This window comes from Quercus lobata, chromosome 12, assembly GCF_001633185.2.
Source record: "Quercus lobata isolate SW786 chromosome 12, ValleyOak3.0 Primary Assembly, whole genome shotgun sequence".
NCBI classification, from domain to species: Eukaryota; Viridiplantae; Streptophyta; class Magnoliopsida; order Fagales; family Fagaceae; genus Quercus; species Quercus lobata.
The window spans coordinates 23,441,558-23,465,030 of record NC_044915.1 but is presented as its reverse complement, the minus strand read 5'-3'; the positions used below and the strand labels follow the sequence as shown (position 1 = coordinate 23,465,030).

Genomic DNA, 23,473 nt, shown 5'->3' with positions numbered 1-23,473 from the left:
ATAAGATATTTGAGGTTTGATTCCTACCTACACCAAAAACAAATTAGTATCTTGGTCAGATGATAAAGAATAATCATCAAGAGCGAACTTCATAAATTGAAATTATCTCTATAAAAAATGTCGTCTTTTTATATCCCAAACAAATAAAACTATTTTTATATTTATACTATGTGCACCAAATGAACATTATATCTTTTATTCTCTAAGAATAATAAAATATATGTTCAAAATACAAAACAACTAGAGAGGAATTAAACATCAAAAAAGCTACCAAGCCCCATATGCTTAACATGGTCTTTACTATTTGGTCAGCAAACCTTTAGTCATGGGATCAGTAACCATTAGCTTCATTGCTATTTTGGTGTTCTTTGTTATTTTTTGGCATTCTTTTTGTAATTTTGTAACCGTGAACTACATAATGTAGGATAAAAAGTGTAATTGTTTACTTTATTTTATTGCAATTAGTTTGTTTATGATGATAAGTTCTAAAATGAATGGATATGAAAATGGGAGAGATAAAGTAAAATGAAATTCTCGTGAAAAACAAGGCCATGAGTCAAAATAAGACGTTGCATTGTCATTATTTATTCCTTATATCCTCATTGATATATTTTATGATATACCTTCATTGCTATTTTGGTATTCATTTTTTTGGTATAAATTTTTTAATTTGAATTTTTATTGATATTTATTAATTAAATATGTATCATATACAAAGATTTATTTATTTTAAATATTTATAATATATATAAATCAATTAATTAATTATTTATTGGATCAGATTTGCTCAGGAATTTGAGTAGTGCTAGAGTCACTAAGATCACCCATTGGAACAATTTGTGATATATAAAATATATTATAAAATAGACTTTCTTGTGTCTAAACGTCCCGCAAAATCAAAATATGAATAACTAATCACTTCCAGCAAAATCAAAATATGAATAACTGATTACTTCCAATAAATCAATATGTGTGTAAGTCAACTTATAATACTTGGGGTTAAATTTAATTGAAGAACTTAAATATTATTTAAGGATTTGTATCTAAGTATTACTCATCATAATATTATACTTAGAAGAATAACTTTTTTTTTTAACCTAAGTCATTTTTGTGGCTCCGTACTTTGCGGGCACAGAAAATTTTTTAAAAAAAAAAGTCAAATTTGTAGGAAATGGACGTGATGCATTTTTTCTCCCATAAATATTATAGAATTTGAATTTATAATATTCACTCAATAATAATTGTTTTTTATTATCATGTCACAACACTTAATGGTTTTTGATGTAATTAAGGTTTGAATCTAGGTGTCTTGTTCAAAGATAAGAAACTTTAACAATTATATTTCTGAGATAGGAAGATATTAGGTGAGGAGAAGTTGGATTGAACTATAGACATAGAACACTGCAAAAAAGGTCATTACTCCTAGTCATTAGATTTTACCAATTATTTGGTAATAAGCGATGGACGACTATCAATAAAATATTCCTAAAAATTATGGTAGACAACCTTTTAAGGTTAAACCTCCAAACTCCAAAGATAATGCGTCAGTTTTCTTTATAAAAAAATGGTGCGTAGTTTTGTAGAGATGATTCTTGTGTTGGGGTTCAAGTGATAACAAAAAGACCCTCGTTTGTTGAGAAAATGACGGTCGTTTATGGGATGCAATGAAAGATATGCCCTTTCGGCCTTTCCTCCACTATCTACCGGCTCCTCTAAGAAGCGCTCTCTCTCTCTCTCACACACAGTTATTAGTTATTACTACAAAGCCACTCTTAGTTAATGAACGTAAGAGTTAACTCAAAAAAAGAATAGGGATGTTTGTCCCACATTAGTTGTGTGTGTCTAGTATCCGCTGTTTATAACCCTAGTCTACAACTACAAAAATTAGGTCATTTTATAGTTGTACTCTAATTATGTAATGTATTATAAACCTGGTTTAAAACACTATTATTATTTTTTTTTTTTTTTTGTTCTAATAAGTATTACTGTTTACTCAAAAAAAAAAAAAAAAAAAACCTCCCCATTTAACACGCCATAATGGCAGGTCAAATACTGTTACGTGATTCATGTGCGCTTGAAAAAGAAGAATAATATGCTTAAGTGCGAAGCGTATTATAAGCCAATGTGAGGAAGAGAAAGGGAAGTTGAAGAGATAGGTTTGGGAGAATCAGAAATTGCACCAGAGAAGAATGAGAGGAAGTCTAGATGGGTCAAGTTGAGGACTTTGGTTTACACTATAGGTCTATAAGCCAAGACAGTCGCTCAAATTTTGGTGTCATATCTCCTTAATTTCATGGTTCATGCATGTTCTGCAACCCTGCCCCTCATCTTGACCGCCCAAATAATCCCCCCTAAAGTCAGTCACTCAATTTGTAAATAAAGCATCAAACACATTAAAGTTCATGAATTGAGTTTCGTATCAGGAACAGAGTCTTCCACTTTGGACAGCAAAAATATTTCGTTTAATACCCTATAAATATCTTCGGATTGAGGGTGTGATCCATCAGCAACCAAAAATTCATAAAACTCACCCTCTACCTCTATCAAGCTACTACCAGGAGTTTTCTTAACCCCTCTCTCTCTCATCATACTTCTAACCATCCTTACATCACCCCATCTTCTCTCATGAGCACATATATTTGCAAGCAATGAATAGATACCACTATCTTCAGGATCCAAGTCTAAAAGCTTAAAGGCAGAAAGCTTACCCACCTCAACATTCCCATGCATTCTACAAGCATTAAGAAGGGCGCCCCATGCAGCTACACTTGCTTCCATAGGCATTTTTGTTATTAATTCATAAGCTTCTTCTAGTAGCCCCACTCGACCAAATAAATCAATCATGCAAGCATAGTGTTCAACCGTTGGTTCTATCCCAAAATTTCTTTTCATACTTTTGAAATATTCTCGACCTACAGAAACCAAACCACCATGACTGCAAGCCGATAAGACACCCACAAATGTGATTTCATCAGGCTTAAATCCCATATTAATCATCTCATCGAAAAGGACAAGGGCTTTTGTAGCATGTCCATGAGAAGCATATCCAGCAATCATGGAATTCCAAGAAACCAAATCTCTCTCCACCATTTCGTTAAAAATCATTGCAGCTGCATCAATACTCCCACATTTAGCATACATGTCAATAAATGCATTTGCCAGGATCACACTAGGTTGAATCCGCTTTTGATTAATATAGTAGTGGTGAATCCATTGACCCAAATCCAAAGAACCCAGTTGACCACAAGCAGAGAGCACACAGACCAATGTGTTCTCTATTGGATGCAAACCAACTCCCACCAAGTTACGAAACAACTTCAATGCTTCCTCTGGTTGATTATTCTGAGAATAACCTGCAATCATTGCATTCCAAGAGACCACATTTTTTTCAGGCATGGCATCAAAAAACTTCCTTGCTAAATCCAACTCACCAAACTTAGCATACCCATTAACCATAATAGTCCATGAAAACACATCTCTAATTTTCATGTCATCAAAAACCTCCCTAGCAGCAACCAAGCAACCACATTTTACATACATATCCAACATAGCGTTTTGCAAATTCAGGCTATAATTAACGTTCCTCTTTTTTATATACTCATGGATACTTTTTCCCATAGTTAAGTCCCCCTTTAGGGAGCACGCTGAAAGTACAGCAATCATAGTAACCTCATTTGGCTCAACATCACTCATTACCATTGAATTAAACAATTTCAATGCCTCCTCCGAACAATTATGCACCACATATCCATCAATCATCGAGGTCCACGTAACAACATCTCTTTCAAAACTTTGATCAAACACCTCACGTGCAAAATTCAAACACCCACATTCAGCATAAAAATGAACCAACCCATTTCTCACTACTAAATCCGAATCAAAACCCATCTTCCAAATCCAACAGTGAACTGATTCCCCCTCTAAAACTGTACAAAACTGCTCGCACGCCTTGAGCGCAAAAACAAAGCTCCGGCGATCCATTTCGACGCATTCTCGAGCCATTTGACGAAAAAATGAAAACCCAATGGTGGGAATTTTGGCTTTACAGTAGCCCCTGATCATAGTGTTCCACATATAAGTATTAGGTCTTTCAATCTGAGAAAAAAGCACACGGGCATATTGAATGTCACCAGAATCAGCCAAAGCGCAAAATGCTAGGACTCGGCTGACAGGGAAAGTGTGAGTGATGAGGGCAGTGCGGGTCATGTGGGCTTGAATTTGTTTGAGTTGGAGCATGGTGGTGCAGGACTCCATGATTAGCAGAGTTGGGTTGGTGATGATCACGTTGGTGGTTGAGTTCCATTTGGCTTTGTTGGTGGAAATTGAAGAGAATGGCCTGAGGCTGAGAGAGTGGAGGTGTAGTTGAGATATGAGAGTGAGAGCAGAGAGGAGTAGTGAGATCGAGTTTTGAGAAGGAAGAAGGGGTTTCATGTGAAGCTCGAATATTTGGCTTCAAAATGCATAACGAAGTACTAGTATAGTACAGCCATTCAGCAACAAAAAGCTTGTCAATTAGTCGTTAGGGGTTTCCTTCTTTTTTTTTTCTTTTTTTTGTTTTTGGAGCTGGTTATATATAATTTTATATATATATATATATTTTTTAACGATTTTTTTTTATATAGTCCTTTATTAATGTGGAAGATGCTGTTCATTTAACTCAACTGGTAAAATCTCTAATGGTTAAATAATTGATGTTTTGGTCGGATGATAAATAGCTATTACCAAAAGTGGACTCTATAAGTTGAAATTCTCTAAAAATATATATATATATATATGCGGAGGATGCGAAACTTGCTAATGTACAAGATGTCCTAATTTTGTTTTAATTATGATTTATGCAGTACAACTATTTCTATTTCATTTTTGTTTTATTGTACTTATGTATTTTACATTAAATAGATTAGAACAGCACCATTCTAGTATGAGCAAAACTTTCGTATTATATTATGTAATATGTGTGTGTATATATATATTTATATATTTTGATAACGTATTATGTCATATGTATACCTTTATAGTTGGGAAACCACTTTTATAAATGACTAAAAACTGAAATGGCTTTATGGGTGAAGAGGGGTTGTATTTTACAGTCAACGGGTAAAATAATTTCCGTTTGACCCAATTTTCTATAGGTACCAAACACACAGATTGGTGTAAAATAATTTCCTGAAATCCTTTTCAGGCGAAACAAACGCAGACTAAGTCTTTAAAGTACATCTAATATAAGAAATGTTGCAAGCTCTCATATAATTAAGAATCTAAGATTTAAAATACAATATCAAATTCAGGGTTGGAGAAGGTGAATAGAAAGACACTTGAAAAGATGTAATGCCATACAAAAGCTTCATAAGATTTTCAAAAATGCTGTTAAGTGTTGAAAATAAATTAACAGACTGACTGATTTAGTAGAACATGGAAAAGTGTAAAAATAGAAACCAAAATAGTGTCAATATTTTGCCAAAATTGAGAAAATTTCAATTGAACATGGTGTGTAACAGGTTGCCAGAAAATAGACCATGATGCTAATCCAATTTGAGCTTTTTGCAGGTTAAACTGAAGCCATACAGATCAAGTGACTTGGCTCCATCTCCTTCAATCTGTTCTTTTACAAAATTGCATGTTGTTCGAGCAAGGCTTTAGAATTTACTATTTAGAACGCTAAGTGGGTCAACTTCATTTGACAGAAGTTTGCTATGTCTCAGCATGCCTTTATGGCTTGGTTGACCACCTATAATCGATTTGCTGCTTGGCGGAATCAAGGTTATTCGTTGAAAAGGGAAAGCATGAAGTCACGTGTTAGTAGATTGGCATTTGTCGATATTGTCTATCATCTATGGATTCAAAGAACTTCTTGGATTTATGGCAATTTGGCATTCGAATCCTCCCTAATGAGAGTATTTTAAATGTCACTACTTACTAGAAACGATGTGTGATTCTTCGATTGGTGGGAAATATGAAGTTCAATGATTCTTTGTAAGACAGACTCTAGTGTGCCTTATGAAGAGTATGTGTCTATCCTTTGTTGAGTTTGCTCTTTGAGTATGCTTGTTAAATTGGTATCGTGTTTTCAATAAAACGAGAGATTTGTATTTTTAAACAAATCCAAATTTAGAATAGCTACGCAAACTTGTCTTTCTCTTTCCATATTTTTAAGTAAGTGTATCGAAATTGACTGAATTGAACCGAATTAGACCAAATGGACCAAAGTGGATCAAATTGGACCGAAATGCTATAATAATGTAATTCAATGGGAGCATAGGAACATTAAATGTTATGCTTCAACTTTTAGTTTTCAATAAAATACACCACCACACACCCTTGGTGCGATGGTCACTCCATAAGTATAAGTGCTTGTGAGGTGTGGGAGGCAAAGGCCGGGGTTTAAGACTCTAGAAGAAAGTTTCACACACATACATACATAGATTATGTTAGAATATAATTTCTATCTTGTATAAAAAAAATACAATTTATTCATAAAAATTAAAAAATAAATAAAAGGCCCCTTGAGGTCAATGATTGTCTATAATTAATTATGGAGCAAGAAGTGATAATTAATGAGTATATCTCTTCATTACATTCCATGAAAGTCTTAAGGAAGAATTAAGATGCAAGAAAAGGCTTTAGGAATACTCATTATTACAAAATATTATTTCATATAGAACCTAATAATCTCCATTATCGGAGTAGTAACATAGGATTTAAACCTATAATGTTAGCTCCAAAATTATTGTTTTTTTAGTGTTGGATTAAGGTATCAATTAGTCTTTTTGCTGTCTCACAAGTGAGATACAAATCCAAGTCCCTTATTTGAGAACAGTAAATTTTATTAATTGAAGTAATTGAAATCCATGAGTAGTAAGTATTATTCCCAAAAAAAAAAAAAAAAAGACATCTACGGAAAATGACATCATTAGAGCATACATGGAAGAATTCTTGATTTAATTTTGTCAACTTGTATTTGGAAAAGTTACACCTGGCAACCCATGCATGCAAGGGCCAACTAGAATGGCACCAAAAATTAATTTTTATTTTTATTTTCTTTTCTATTACTATTTAATATCCATTTTTACGAATCATTTATTTTCTTAAACTATTTGTGAAGAATATTAAATAAAATAAAATGAGGGGAAAAAAAAACACAACTGCATTTTTTTTTCATATATAAACTATTTAATCTCTTGATTTCCTTTATTGCCATTCGATTGCATCTAGTTGTGGCATTCCGTATAATCAAGGATGTATATGTGAAGCCTTTCAGGGGAAAAAAAAACCCTAATTGATTTGGGATTTAACCTTGGTGTAAATCTAAAAGAGGAAGATAAAAGTTTCGATTTGTAGGTCAAATTTATGCTAAGAAATCTATGATGAAGCCCTTCACAAAGTGTCGATCAAGGTTTTCAAATGATTCTACGAATCAAGAACAGAGAGAAATTGGGCAAAAGTAACATATGTTAAACATCATTTTATTTAACATTTTGAAAAGTAACATATGTTAAACATCGTTTTTTTTTTTTTTTTTTCAATATCTAATCTTGTTTTTGTATGATCCCCGAAAAACCCTTTTATTTTGAGGTATACATAATTTTTAATTGGATTTGTTTGTGGCATTATGTATAATCAAGGAGCTATGTTAAGCCTTTTGAAAGAAATTAATCCATTAGAGAATTAAAGTTGGTGTAAATCTTTTAAGATAAAGCTTTATATCATTCTTAAGTGTGAATTTTATATTTAGGGAAGCTATGATGAAACCCTTCACAAAGCGTTGAAGTTCGAAATTGACAAGAGTGAACCTAAAAGATTGCCACGGAAGATGCTCACACTGTGGAGGAGTTCTTGCAGGTTGCGTTTGGGTATGTGGTGTGGGTTTGAATTGGAAAGATCATGTTGTGATTGACAAGAGGTATTTTAGGCCTACTGAGGTTGATAACCTTAAGGGAGACGGAAGCAGAGGTAAGAAAGTTCTTGGTTGGAAGCCATGATCAGCTTGGGTCTTTCCAATTTTTGCTTCAGATCCGCAACAATGGGGTTTAGAAATGATTCTATTTAAGGGGTTCTTAGAGCTGATATAGTTTTCAATTCAGTAATTTATATCGATAGTGTTTTCAGATGTTACTGTTATCATGTTATGCATTGTTTGAATATCTGTAATTCGGTTCTAGCAAGTCCCATACGTGTTCTTCTTATTTTGCTTCTTGGAGTCACAATGTGGATGGGATGGATAAGATCATATTTTTTTCCTGGGAAGTTCGAGATCTTGCAATTTTGAACACTGGAGCCTTTTTGGAGATGTTGGATCTGATCACTTTTGATTCGCAGGAATGTAGTTTTTGATTTCCAGGGGCAAGGGAATGGCGTTCCCCTTAGTTTCCTTTTTTCTTTTTCATTTTTGTAATTAACTTATTTCAGTAAAATTAAGAAATTAAAAAAAAACACACACACACACAAATGGTGTAGTCTTGGTTTAGTTAACTGTAGGACCAGGAGTTAACTGAAGGACAACGAAAGATTGAATTGACAAAATTTAAACCTTAGAGGACTGAAATGACAAAACTAAACTTAAATGACTGAAATGACAAAAGTTAAAACTTAGAGGACCAATTTTAGATTTTAGCCTCTCTTTTTTTAACGATTTTTTTTACATAGTTCTTTATTAATGCAGAGGATGCGGTAGGTTTCAGTTAACTCAATTGGTAAAGTCTATGATGGTTGAATAATTGGTATTTTGGTCTGATGATAAATAGCTATTATTAGAAGTGGACGCTATAGGTTGAAATTCTCTCCAATAAATAAATGAAGAAGATGCTAAACTTGCTAATGTACAAAATGTACTAATCTTTGTTTAATTATGAAGTACAATTATTTCTATTTCATTTTTCTTTATAAAAAAATAAATAAAATTTTCTTTCATTTTTGTTTTATTGTACTAATGTATTTTACATTAAATAGATTAGAATAGCACCATTCTAGTATGAGCAAAACTTTCATATTATATTATGCAATATGTGTGTGTATATATATATATATATATATATATTTTTTTTTTTTTTGATAACGTATTATGTCATATGTATACCTTTATAGTTGGGAAACCACTTTTATAAATGACTAAGTCTTTAAAGTACATCTAATATAAGAAATGTTGCAAGCTCTCATATAATTAAGAATCTAAGATTTAAAATACAATATCAAATTCAGGATTGGAGAAGGTGAATAGAAAGACACTTGAAAAGATGTGATGCCATACAAAAGCTTCATAAGATTTTCAAAAATGTTGTTCAGTGTTGAAAATAAATTAACAGACTATATAAGGACTGATTTAGTAGAACATGGAAAAGTGTAAAATAGAAACCAAAATAGCATCAATATTTTGCCAAAGTTGATTAAATTTCAATTGAACATGGTGTGTAATAGGTTGCCATAAAACATTCCTTGATGCTCATCCAATTTGAGCTTAATTTCTAGGTTAAACTGAAGCAAGACAGATCAAGTGACTTGGCTCCATCTCCTTCAATCAATTCTCTTACAAAATTGCCTATTGTTTGAGCAAGGCATTAGAATTTACTATTTAGAAGGCTTAGTGGGTCAACTTCATTTGACAGGAGTTCGCTCTGTCTCAGCATGGCTTTATGGCTTGGTTGACCACCTATGATCGATTTGCTGCTTGGTAGTATCAAGGTTATTCGTTGAAAAGGGAAAGCATGAAGTCATGTGTTAGTAGATTGGCATTCGTCGATATTGTCTATCATCTATGGATTCAAAGAACTTCTTGGATTTATAGCAATTTGGCATTCGAATCCTCTCTAATGAGGTGTGATTCTTCAATTGGTGGGAAATATGAAGTTCAATGACTCTTTGTAAGACAAACTTTGGTGTGCCTCATGGAGAGTCTATGTGTCTATCCTTAGTTGAGTTTGCTTTTAGAGTATGCTTGTTGAATTGGTATCGTGTTTTCAATAAAACAAGAGATCTGTATTTTTAAACAAATTCAAATTTAGAATAGCTACTCTCAATACAAATTTGTCTTCTTCTTTTTTTCCATATTTTTAAGTAAGTGTATCAAAATTGATTGAATTGAACCGAATTAGACCAAAATGGACCAAATTGGAACAAAATGCTATAATAATGTGGTTCAATAGGAGCATAGGAACGTTAAATATTATGCTTCAACTTTTAGTTTTCAATAAAATACAATTTATTCATAAAAAATTAAAAAAATAAATAAAAGGCCCTTGAGGATAATGATTGTCTATAATTAATTATGGGGCAAGATTTTAAAAATAATGAGTATATCTCTTCATTACATTCCATGAAAGTCTTAAGGAAGAATTAAGATGCAAGAAAAGGCTTTAGGAATACTCATTATTACAAAATATTATTTCATATAGAACCTAATAACCTCCATTATCGGAGCAGTAATATAGGATTTGAACCTATAATATCAGCTCCAAAATTATTGTTTTTTTTACTATTAGATTAAATTATTAATTAGTCTTTTTGCTGTTTCACAAGTGAGATACAAACCCAAGTTCCTTATTTGAAAACAGTAAATTTTATTAATTGAAGTAATTGAAATACATGAGTAGTAAGTATTATTCAAATAAAAAGAAAAGACATCTGCAGCAAATGACGTTATTAGAGCATACATGGAAGAATTCCCGGTTTAATTTTCTAGACTTGTATTTGGGTAAGTTACACCTGGCAACCCATGCATGCAAGGAGAGTGGTACCAAAAATTTAATTTTCTTTTCTATTACTATTTAATATCCATTTTTACAAATCATTTATTGTCTTAAAACTATTTATGAAGAATATTAAATAAAATAAAATGAGGGAAAAAAAAAACACAACTACATTTTTTTCCATATATAAACTATTTAATCTCTTGATTTCCTTTATTGCCATTTGCTCGGATCTAGTTGTGGCATTGTGTATAATCGAGGAGGTATGTGAAGCCTTTCAAGAGGGAAAAAAACCCTAATTGATTTGGGATTTAACCTTGGTATAAATCTAAAAGGGGAAGATAAAAGTTTCGATTTGTAGGTCAAATTTATACTAAGAAATCTATGATGAAGCCCTTCACAAAGCGTCGATCAAGATTTTCAAATGATTCTACGAATCAAGAACGGAGAGAAATTGGGCAAAAAACTTCCGATATAATTATCAGGTGAAGTATCACGATCAACACTTTACCTATTATGAAATTACCATTTTGATAACACTTGTTTGTGGATTTTATAGTTATTGAATATTTTGAAAAGTAACATATGTTAAACATTGTTTTTTTTTTTTTTTTCAATATTTAATCTTGATTTGTACAATCCCTTAAAAACCCTTTTGTTTTGAGGTATACATAATTTTTAATTGGATTTGTTTGTGGCATTATGTATAATCAAGGAGCTATGTCTTAGAGAATTAAAGTTGGTGTAAATCTTTTAAGATAAAGCTTTATATCATTCTTAGGTGTGAATTTTATATTTAAGGAAGCTATAATGAAACCCTTCACAAAGCGTTGAAATTCGAAACTGACAAGTAATTAAGTGAACCTAGAAGGTAGAGAAGTTCAACAAAGAACTTCCAATAAAGTTATAAGATGAAGTACCATGGTATAATAACTATTTTGAAAATACTATTTTCATAATCACTTATTTGTGAAATTTATAGTTATTTAATAATTTGAGAAGTAATGTTTAAAAATCAAATATTTTTTCAATATTTAATCTTGATTTTTTTTTTTTTTTGAGAGAATTTAATCTTGATTTGTATAATCCCAAAAAAACCCAATTGTTTTGGGAGTTTATATCTTATACATAAATACACAAATACATGTATATAGTTTTATATAGTATCTTTAATAGGCCTTTAATCTAACACATTAGTATTAAATTATTAATTAACTAAACATAAATTTTTTTATTAAAAAAAAAAAAAAAAAAACACTGAAACGCAAAATAACATTGTAGTCCTTAACAAAACTGCATTTTACAATTCAAATCTCATTCTCGAGGTGTGTACATTAGCTCAAAAAAAAAACACCCGCGAATTTCTTGCTTTTTCATTTTTAATTTTTAATATATATTTATTTTTTGAGGCGCTTTATATAAATCTCGTACTCGAAGCTCGTCGATACGGTTCTCAGGTCAGCTTTCTGATTTTTTTGAATACAAATACATACACTTTTTCAAAGCCATTTCTACTGTGCGCTTCACACAGTAGCCTCTGAAAAAGTCTTTGCATTTATAGGGTTTTAACGTTCAATTCAACATGGTTGCTACAGAACTAGGGTTTTCTGATGTGGGTTTTTGATGGTTTTACTGTATATTGAAGTTACAAGTTTAATTTTCAATTATTGTATACTGTTTTAGTTTTTTTCTTGGTTGTGTTTTTTTTTTTTTTTTTGGTTATGGAATTTGTCATTACTGCATTAATGAGTTCAGTTGTGTTTTGCTAGTTGGATTTTGCAGTCTGCATCAATTTGATAAAAAGTTATGTATTGCATTTTAGATTTTCTTTTGGGACTATATGTATTGGCAAATGTTTAATAATTGCTTTTTAATTGATATACATGACGATTTTGATACTTAAGAGTAATGGGTTGTGTGTGTTTTGAGTAAAACTTCTCATTTCCAAAGGAAAGATGTGATTTTGGTGAGTTTTTATTTGCATTTGCATGTCTAGGTGTGAATGCACTTCCATATGCATGCAGTAGCTGTAGTGCTATTTGCATTTCCTCACTGTTGTTTCTCATGGGATGCAATCTATGACTCGGTGCCCTGTAAATGGATTTAGTTTTTTGAGCTTGACTGGCTCTACGCGTGGCAGAGTTGTGTTGTCTTATGGGGGATTGTTTAATCATTTGTGGATTGATTTGGTGATTGTTAACTTATGATATTGATTTCTATCCCAGGAAGCACCAATATGGATACAGAATACATATACAATTCAATACCAACACAGCGATTTGTCAATTCTTGAAAATTTAGTATACAATATGGCATGGATGCTTCAATTAATTGATATAAAAGTAAACATTCCTAGGTAAATATTATGCTAATTTTCAGTTTAAAGATAGACAAGAAATGTTAATAGGTGCAAAATATGTTTGAATGATGAAACCAATTAAGAAGCTATTAGTTTCATAGAGGGGAAATGGGTGAAAGAGGGAGTGAAAAATTATAAAAAATTAAGTATCTTGTGAGAGTATCCATATTGGATGTGTGTCCAATACATGTATAAATGCTAGTTGAAATAATTCATGCTTCCTAGGCTCTGTCTAATATGCCACTTGCTGCAAGAATACCTGTGTGGAATGCATGCAATTTCACCAATTTTAAGTGTTGAAGATTGAGGTTCAATAACCATCATGGACCCTGCTTCCAAATAGAAAAAATCTGATGTCTTCTATGCAACTCAAGTTCCGCAATGCTCGCTATGCATCATTTCATAATTGGAAGGAGCGGGAGTTGCTTCTCATACAGATTCCTTTTTACATTTGAAATTTCCATAAGTATTACTTGTACTAGGTCCCATTGTCTGCCCTCAACTTTTAGCCCTTGGAGTGACTTCAACATAATCAAGCTTTTTGCCGTCCTAAATTGCAAAATAGTAATTATCCTATGCTTACTAAACTCTTGTTGGTGATTGCTTGCTCTACTTCTCTTTCTTATGTTATTGTTTTTCCCCTTGGCTTTAGATTTTCAAGAATGACGCTTGCTATGGAAGAACCATCATGTAGTTCTGCAGTAGTAAGTAATCTGAACTTAACCTGAACTTGGTTGCATATTTTTTCTATCCTTTTTCTTTCTTGTGATTGTCTGTTTGATTTAACTATTTTACATTTTTTTTTTAAAATTTAAATCTGTTTCTTCAACTCATATCCCCTCCTGTTCCCATCATAATTTAGTTCAATTTATTTGTAGGAAGCCATTGACTTAATTTCAGCAGTGAAGGGGTTGCATGGGCTTAGCTCCCTGGAACTTCATAAGTTATTGAGGGACTCCGAAAACTTCACTATTCACTACCTTAATAAAAAGGGGTCATCAATTAAGGTCAGATAATGCATCATTATCATCAGCATCATGGTCGTCGTTTATCATCAATATGCAATCCTGTTCTTACCTTTTTATTAATATGTGAGATCTTAGATTATGATTTGTTTCAGATTGATATGGAGAAGCTTGCAGCATTTCTTCCCTTACACCTTATGGCAGTGCTTATGTCATCTGACAAAGATGAAACCCTGTTCAGATACTTGTTATCCGGCATTCGTCTCTTACATTCATTGTGTGATTTAGCACCTCGACACGCTAAACTTGAGCAGGTTCCTATACTAATTCTTGCTTAAGATTTTTTTTAAATTTTTATTTTTTTATTTTTTTATTTTATTATTATTATTATTTTATCATGTCTCTATTATTATTAATCTTGTGTTTGTTTCTTATGTGTTGAGGACTTAACATATTATTACATATTGCTCCAATGTCTGTTGAGAGTCTGGAGACTTGATGGATTTTCTGAGCAAGCTGTATTCATTTGGTTCGGGGTAGTCTTTTAGGCTTCCCAAGCATTACCTGGTTGCAAATAGATCAAGGAATTATATAGCATAAGCACTTTATTGGAAAATTTTATATTTTAGTTCATCAAATATATATTTAATTAGTTATAATTGTTACTTTAGTTTAAATAAAGCAGAACTTTATCAAGCCATGGGAATGTGGATTCCCTCTAAAAAGGTGGGTATCCATATTCTCATGACTTGGGAAAGTTACGATATTTAAAAGTTACAATTATACCCTAATTTACTACCAACTACGATGTAACTTTTTTCTTTCTTTCAAGAAGTGTTTATGCTATGTATTTAACTTTCTTTTTCATCATATGGTTAAATTCACATTTGAACTTTTTTTTTTCTTTTTTTCTTTTTTCTCCTATTTTGATATGTTTTAGTCTTTTAAGAAAATAAATAATTTTGATCGAAAATGCATGATGTCTTGTTAAATAACATAAATAAATATATACCCACACACACACACACACATATATATATATATATATTATTTTGGTCTTATACTAGACTATTACTTTAGGAGATTTCACTTAATTTACAGCTCATATTCTTTTTAATTTTTTAGTTATTATTTATTTGCCTTATAAAAATAATGAGTAAAATGCTTGACATTGTATTTAAAACCTAAGGATATCATGGGAAGAATCAGTAATTCTTATAAGATTTCTAGAAATAAACCAAACATCCACCTCACATTAGAACCTAATCAAACAAACATGGTCAAGCTTACTTCTATAATCTTGATCATCATAGTGCCATTTATATATATAATGCCAAAACTTGATTTTGGTATTCTTAACCGAATGTTTTCCTTCTCCTTTTCCTTTCAAGATAGTAGAGTATTGTTGTATAATTGGGGTTTTTACTGTTAATGTCTGTGTAAATGATTGTTCATGACAAGGGACAATGTGAATGCTATTTTTCATTTATGTTTAATTGCTGAATTGTTCTTTCTTCTTTTATTCACTTTGCTTATTCATGGTCTCTTTGGGATGTATGAGACCTCCATCTCTTTCTTTCCAAAAGTTCGAGTATTTTGCCATGGCGCTAGAACAGGTGCTATTCTAAAGGCTACAAAATCTCTCAAGATTCTTATGCTTGAATTATGGTTTCAGATTTTGCTAGATGATGTCAAGGTGACAGAGCAGCTGCTTGACCTGGTGTTTTATTTGCTAATTGTTCTTGGTGGTTATAAACAGGTTTTCCACAATCCTCATCTTCTGAGGTCTATCATCTGTACTACTTATATATATTGAGACTTACTTTCATGATGCAGGAAACCCGTAATGACTCCATGCCCCTTATGCATTCAGCAATGGTGGCATGCAGTCTATATCTATTAACAGGATGTATATGTTCACAATGGCCAGATCTTGCTCATGTATTGCTTGCACACCCTAAGGTATAACTTACCCCACATGATTTGATTAAGCTGCTATTAATAGAAATAGGGTTCAGTTTAAGTAATCTCTCTTCAAAGCTACTGTTTTCATGTTCATGGAACATTTTTATATTCATTATTCCATCAGTTTAAGCTACATTTTTAATCAGTTCCTGAGTATAATCTTTGCTCTTGCTAGATTTCTTTTTCCCCTTCTCAGTTATCAAGTTCTGCAAGCTTACACATATATGCAGTCAGTGATCATGAATCTTTCTGCTACAGGTTGACGTATTTATGGATGCTGCTTTTGGAGCAGTTCTTGTAGCCATTAGGTTTCTCAACATCAAGCTGTCAACTCAATATCCTGTTTCATGTATGAAATCAAATCTGACTGCTGAACAAATAGTTAACTATCTCTGCCAGCAATGTGAGGCTTCTTTACAGTTTCTTCAATCATTGTGCCAACAAAAAATGTTTCTGGAGCGCCTACTCAGGAATAAGGTTTCCAAGCCAGAACTCTATTTTTCCTTTTGTTTTCAGTGAATGATATGTTAGGGGTCTCTTATATGTTGTATCAGTTGGCTGAAAGGGAAAGAGATGGGATGAGTTCATCATTTTTTCAAACCAGAAGTACCCTTGGGTAGATATCTGTGTAGATATAACCCTCTCTCAATTGCATTGTTTACAAGCAAGGGCAAGTAGGCAGTGAGACAAACAGGGAGATTTGCATTGTCAAAATTCTTGGTTTGGCTGACAAAATCATGGTTTAGATTGTAGCAATTATTAAACAAGTTCAAGGTCATATGACATATGGGTTTCTTATTGAAAATTGACTTAATGGATACTTGTAAAGTTATTGGCCAATTCTATTTTCTTATTTGGTTGATTCTTTAAGATTATATACAGCTGTTGTTATTTTATTAAACTCTCGTTTTGGTCCTATTTCAGGAACTATGTGAAAAGGGTTGTGTTCTGTTTTTGGCGCGAGCCATCTTGAAACTAAATGTCACACCGCCTTTTGTAGAATCCTCCAGAGTTGTGGCTGCTGTATCTAGGCTGAAAGCTAAAGTCCTATCAATTGTGAGTCCCAGTGATGAAGATTTACTGTTAATTTCTACTCTGAGGCTTCAGCTACTTTAGATTCTACTGCAGCTTCCCATTGTGTGATTCCTCTGTAAACAAACCCCATTTATTGAAACTAGTTACATTTCCTCTTTTGCAGCTGTTGAGTCTGTGTGAATCAGAAAGCCTCTCTTACCTGGATGACGTTGCTAGTTCACCAGGGAGCCTGGATTTGGCAAAATCTGTAGCTTTAGAGGTAAGTTCCTGTATTATTCTGAGAGTGGGCTATCCTTCTCAATGGACCATTAGACTTCTTGTACAGCAGCTTGGTGGCTTGCTTTGAAGTGGCTCACCAACGGACCCAACCTTTTTTTTATGTTTTTGGCTGGAGGATCTAACATGATTATCATTTTCACTTCATTGTCTATACCTGCGGTCCTCTTTTCATAATTATTTCTGGTTATGGAACATTTCGTGAGGTTGGTTTTTTGAGTGTGTACCAAAAGAGATGGTAATTTAAGCAGAGATCAACTTTTCTGTCCTCAACCCTTGGGTTCCCTCATTACTAGTAGACTGCAAACTGCATTTATGCAAGTGACAGTAGTCCATTTTTTTGTCTTCTTGAACGTTCTACTGTTCTTCTAGATACTCTTTTTCTGTGCGTAAAGCCTGCTTTAACTATGGTTTTGTCAGCAGGTTTTTGGGTTATTGAAGACTGAGCTTGGTAGGGATCCCAAACATCTTGCTTCCTGCTCTGACAGATGTTACCCCATGGGTTTTTTACAACTCAATGCAATGCGCCTAGCTGACATCTTCTCAGATGATTCAAACTTTCATTCTTACATTACAATATACTTTGTAAGCTATCATCATCAGGCTTCATAGACTAGATACCTACTATAGTTCCAATATTATACTTTTGATATAATTCTGTTTTGAGAGTCCAATGTTCTTTGATAATTTTTGAGATCTAGAGGCTGTGCAATTACTTGATTCAAAAGAGATGCACATACTTTACCAAAAAAAAAAAAAAAAAAAAATTTATTACCTATTTTTTCTTCAAATAGTGATTCTGTGATCTAGAATTGATGATGCATTTGGTGCACATACATTACGTATTTGCCTTAAAAGCATCTCTAATAGTTTATGACCAAGTCTTTTCTCTCTTTCCAGACAAAAGTTCTGACTGCAATATTTTCACTTCCTCATGGAGATTTCGTATCTAGTTGGTGTTCTTCTAACCTCCCAGTAAGGGAAGATGATTCTACTCTTGAGTATGATTCATTTGCAGCAGCTGGATGGGTTTTGGATAAATTTTCATCATTGGACCAACCAAATGAAACAAATTTGGAATTTACTTTAATTCCCAATAGCATACGTCAGGCTTCCTATGCGCATCAGAGAACATCATTATTTGTCAAAATAATAGCAAATCTTCATTGTTTTAATCCCAACATCTGTGAAGGTTGATTCTTTTCTAAAGTTTATAATCTTTAGCTGTACATATAAGGATTCTTGATTACATTGATCAAACTTTCTCTTTTAATCCACAGAGCAGGAGCGGAACCTCTTCCTTCACAAGTTTGTAGAGTGCTTGAAAATGGATCTATCAAAATCATTGCCTGGTTTCTCCTTTACTTCTGATGCTCCAAAAGCTGCCAGTGTTTGCAGGAATCTGCGTAATTATCTTCTTCTTCTTCTTTTTGTTCTTGTGGACATAATTGTGATAATATATCATTCCTTATGGATAACTTGTTTGTGTAGGTTCATTGCTAAGTCATGCAGAATCTTTAATTCCTAATTTTTTGAACGAGGAAGATGTACAGCTCCTAAGGTTATTTAAACCTAACTAAACTTTTTTTCTCTCCCAGATGTTTTTGGCTAAATTAGCAAGAATTCATATTGTTATTTCTGTTTATGTATGCTTGTGGGCGCATTTATATTTAGCTTTCCTCCATTGTAACGTATTTTGTTTGACTTCACTAACTCTTTGACATAGTTAATTTTTTTTATTCGAATTTTCTTTCAGGGTGTTCTTTAACCAATTACAATCATTAATTACTTCTGCTGACTTTGAGGAAAAACAAGTGCAGGTAAATTTAGTCCTTTGGAGCAGTTTTAATTTATTTCCTTTTATTTCTTCACTTTGCAAGATCCTTTTTATTTTCCTTTTCTTTTTAATGTCCTTTATAAATATGAACCATTCTTCTGAGGCAAATTGAGGAAAGAAAACCTGAGTCTATATCTTGGGTTAAATTTTCTATACTGAACATCAGCAAACATTGTCATAAAATTGCCCGTTAATAGCATGCAATTTTGTTAACTATAAAACTTGAATTTAGAATCAAATAGCATACATATGCTTTAAAATTTCAGATAATATATAAATTAGCCAATGCTCTCTTTGGCTTACAGAGTTAGGCGATTTAATTTGTTTTCAAAATATTGAGCTAAGGAAGTAAATTTTTATCTCTTATAGGAGGCTCAGAGTCCAGAGGGATGCTCATCACCTTTTCTGAGGAAAGAACCTCCAAATTCTAATGGCCAACATGGTAACTTAGAGAAGGAAATGTTCAAGGATTCTGCTTTTCAAGAAATGGACCAGTTTTGCATCAAAAGGGGACATGTGGAACATGGTGATGATATGATGACGCAAGATAGGAGGGAGGGTAAAGGTATATCCAGTACAAGAGCATCTGAAGGTTTGAGAGAAATGGACAGAGATGCTCAGAATATTGAAACAAGTGGTTCAGATACGAGTTCCACTAGAGGAAAGAATGCCATTGATCAAATGGACAAACAAGTTGAAACCATTCAGTGTGAAGAAAAGCAGCAAAGAAAACGGAAACGAACTTTAATGAATGATAGGCAGATGAATATGATCGAGAGGGCTCTCTTAGATGAACCTGATATGCAGAGAAATGCAGCTTCCGTACAATCATGGGCTCATAAAATAAGTCTTCATGTACGTCACTTGCAACTCATAATATATAAATGGTGTAAGTTAATTCGATAACATGTGCCTAAGGAGTTCCTACATTGTGTTTTCCAGGGTTCAAAGGTTACATCTGCACAGCTAAAGAACTGGTGAGAAAACTTTTATATAAGCACCTTTCTTTTTTAATGAGTGAGCTTTGGCCCCAAGGGAAGGGAGAAGAGGAGATTCAAACCAGTGACCTCTATTTCATGAGTTGTGGTCCTCAGCCATTGTGCTCTATCCCTTGGGGTCCTCATATCAGCACATACACCTGCAATATGTACATACGTTACATGTGTACATGCGTAATTTATGTCTCACGTAGTCTCTATCCTAGCACTTGATATATTTTCTGACAGTTCTCTTTGTAATGAAAAATCATTGATTTTGTATTATCAACAGGCTGAACAACCGGAAAGTCAGGCTAGCTCGTGCCCGTGCGGCTAAGGCTGTTCGTGCAGCACTAGAGGTTGAAAATGGTCTTCAAGACAAGCACAGTTCACTGAGACTAGCCAATGACTCACCTGAGAGTCCTGGTGAAGATTCTTATGTCCCAAGAGATGCTTTTGGAGATCCTCAAAGCATTCTGGGAGCTAGTGATGGTGAAAACTCTATGATTGTCCAGTCAAACTTTATTGTTGTTGGCCGCGCAGATTTTGTCCAGTGCAAGCCAGGTCAGTGTGTAATGTTTGTAAATGTGAAAGGAGAGGAGATTGGTAAGGGAAAGGTGTATCAGATGCATGGTGAATGGTATGGATGGAAGTTGAAGGAACGAAAGACATGCGTGCTGGATGTTTATGAGCTTAAGGTTGAGAAAGGGACTATTCTTCCTCACCCTTCTAAATCTACAGGCATGTCATTTGAAGAGGCTGAAACAAAGATAGGGCTAGTTAGAGTGTTGTGGGATTTAAGCAGAATATTCACTATCCGACCTCAGTGAATGTATATCCCATTCTTAAAGTGGCTGGGGGGATAGTTTCTTGTTACATGCAAGCTGTCAATTGTACATCTTTTAGACACAAACCAAGAATAAGTTTAGCAAAAAGAAAAGAAATCAATTATAGGTTCAATTTAAAAAATTTTGTTTTTTTTTTTTTATGCAAATTTTTTTTGTTTTTACTTATGTTCAATATGTTCGGATAAGCCTAGTAACACTCATAAGGTATGGCACTGCTTCAATCAAATAACTGATGTTAAGATTGTATGAACCTTATGGTTTTGTGCTTGCCATTGAAACTTAACAAATAACGATTACAAGATAGATAGTTGCAGCATTGAGCAGAACTGCAGAAGTAGGTAATATGGGGAGGAAAGTGATGGCACATTGGCATCTGCACCCACAAGGTGGGCAAGAAGCGCGGCCTGTTGGCTAGCTGGCCCAAATTCTACAGATATAGGTTTTTACACTGGATCCAAAAGTACTTTTGCCATAAGAAAAAGGAAAAAGGCCCCAATGCTACCAACACAACTTTTTTCATATTAAATTTCAGAATTGCTTAGTTGATTGACCATGAGTGGTGGAAAAAAAGTAATGAGTCTGTGTGTCAATTGTCCATCACGCGCAATCTACCAATTCAACAATTATAAAATTTGATGTGAAAAAGTTGTGTCCATACTCTTTTTCCACAATTATGGACTCCATAGCATTATTGTTTTCCAAATTACAACATAGCTTGGGTAGTATGTCTGTGTCAAACTATATGCCAAGACCTTGCTGGGAAAGTCAAGTTCACCCCAAAGGATGGGAAATTTATCTTATGCAGCAAGTACACCACATCAACATTGCGTTTTTGGTGTAGCAAGCCAATAACTGCTTAACATGTGTGTCAAAATATTATATTCCAATATACAAACCGGAACGGAACTTGTTACTTAAAATAGAAACGATTTACCACATTAGCGGGTAGCTAAGCTGCAAATTCTGGTGCTTACTACAAAATTCCATGAGAAAGGTTCTTAATAATGTTCACACTTTGACCCCAATTGGCCATTGCCTGAACCAGAGTCCAATATAACTTGTATGAATTACTCTCTTTATTCCAACTAAAATTTACAGTTACGCATTTGACAAATTGCAATCTATTTATGGGTGTGCATCCTATGTGTTAAAAAAAAATTACCAAAAGGATCAGAATCTATTTGCACGCAATTAGCTTGCCTTTTATTGTCACCATAATAAACTGATGCTACAATGTTAGCTAGAGCTAAATAGATGTTCTTATAAGTTTGCAGTAAGTGCTTGATAAGTTTCAATACGTTTTACTAAATTCCTTGTATTGTTTTAAATGGACAGTATCAGTTTCTTTATTCATTGTTTGCCAAAGCATAGAAATTGGGTTTCTATATCTTTGTATTGGTCGATACTTAACGTAAAAACTAGTTGGGTGAACCATGTATTTTATTGTGTTTCCTTCTTGTATTTTCTCTTATGTTGATTTTTCATGCTTTTTTGTGTTTTTCTAGTTTTCACTGACACAATAATAAGCACCAAGTGCATATTTTATGGTTTTATCCCAAGTGACTACATGCCTACGAAAGGTTCAATAATTTTGCTTCATAGAAAGTCATTTTTACAATCATGATTTTCTGACTAAACATTTTAGTTTCTTGCTGCCCATATAAGCATTCAATGCTCGTTTTGATTTGATGTTAAGGTTCTTGCAGTTAGAAAGCAAGGATGGTCTCTCCTAAAGACGTTGTGCCTGCAGCCAAGAATGACATGAACACGGTACATACTTTTGAACAATCGCAAGACTGTAATAAGACATGCTTAGCCCTTGTGGCTGATGAGACAGCTGCAGTTCACTTCCAGTTATTGGGGGATGACTGTGATGCCTTCGACTCAGGCGACATAATCCACCTGACCAATGGAATTTTGAATTTTATCTTACAACCGGGAAAATTGGGCGCTAAGGGCTGGCAAGAAAGGATAGCAAGAGAGGGAAGGAGAGATTTGTGGTGTTTGCTTAACACAACACAAGTCAATCTAAGTTTGTGCAGAAGGCTGTGATTTCACCATATTCACGCATTTTTCCACCAATACCGTAGTTGTTGAGCCTTTTGCTTTCATGGAATAATCCTCACTACAATTTTAAGATCACCATAAATTGTGAGATCTGCGGTGTTTGCTTAACACAATATGTATTTCTTTCTATTTTCAAATCCCTCTGAGCAATCTATCTATTGCGTACAGTAGAATTTGATCGTTCTACTTGCGTGTGTTTTTTTTTTTTTAAGTGGTTAGTTTCATCAAAGACCATGGGAGCTCATCTCTTTCAAAAGAACAAATGGCTGACAGAACAATTTTTTATTAATCTTTTGTTGAGGTGTTTTTATGTCCAAAGAAGAAATGCTTCCATTTATCAACAACTTTGCTATCCCAAAAAACGCATGAATACTTCTGAACCCTTGTCACCCAACATATAAAGAAAGATAAATAAAAAACAAAATTTGACTTCAAACATGTTTAAAATTATCTTTTTCAAATCAT

At 33.3% G+C, this 23,473-nt stretch overlaps 2 protein-coding genes across 5 annotated transcripts; one reads left to right on the top strand and one right to left on the bottom strand.

Annotated features, from left to right (window-relative positions):
- Positions 1 to 2,106: 2,106 nt before the first annotated feature.
- On the bottom strand, positions 2,107 to 4,513 carry LOC115970948 (pentatricopeptide repeat-containing protein At2g22410, mitochondrial-like). The gene has a single exon (XM_031090586.1). It carries the CDS (start codon positions 4,429 to 4,431, stop codon positions 2,401 to 2,403), a length of 2,031 nt encoding a protein of 676 aa, XP_030946446.1. The 5' UTR covers positions 4,432 to 4,513; the 3' UTR covers positions 2,107 to 2,400.
- Positions 4,514 to 12,004: 7,491 nt separating this feature from the next.
- Positions 12,005 to 21,047, top strand: LOC115972243 (nodulin homeobox-like). 4 transcript variants are annotated; one of them, XM_031092454.1, is made up of 18 exons: positions 12,005 to 12,136; positions 13,521 to 13,602; positions 13,691 to 13,742; positions 13,917 to 14,045; positions 14,159 to 14,317; positions 15,679 to 15,762; positions 15,840 to 15,965; positions 16,227 to 16,445; positions 16,893 to 17,024; positions 17,167 to 17,262; positions 17,703 to 17,864; positions 18,180 to 18,471; positions 18,560 to 18,685; positions 18,771 to 18,840; positions 19,036 to 19,099; positions 19,486 to 19,971; positions 20,059 to 20,093; positions 20,386 to 21,047. In XM_031092454.1, exons 3-18 carry the CDS (start codon positions 13,701 to 13,703, stop codon positions 20,921 to 20,923), a joined length of 2,760 nt encoding a protein of 919 aa, XP_030948314.1. In that variant the 5' UTR covers positions 12,005 to 12,136; positions 13,521 to 13,602; positions 13,691 to 13,700; the 3' UTR covers positions 20,924 to 21,047. The 4 variants fall into 4 exon arrangements, with proteins under 4 accessions (XP_030948314.1, XP_030948316.1, XP_030948317.1 ...); XM_031092456.1 differs by lacking the exon at positions 13,521 to 13,602; XM_031092457.1 differs by lacking the exon at positions 13,521 to 13,602 and having other exon boundaries at positions 12,005 to 12,291.
- Positions 21,048 to 23,473: the final 2,426 nt, after the last annotated feature.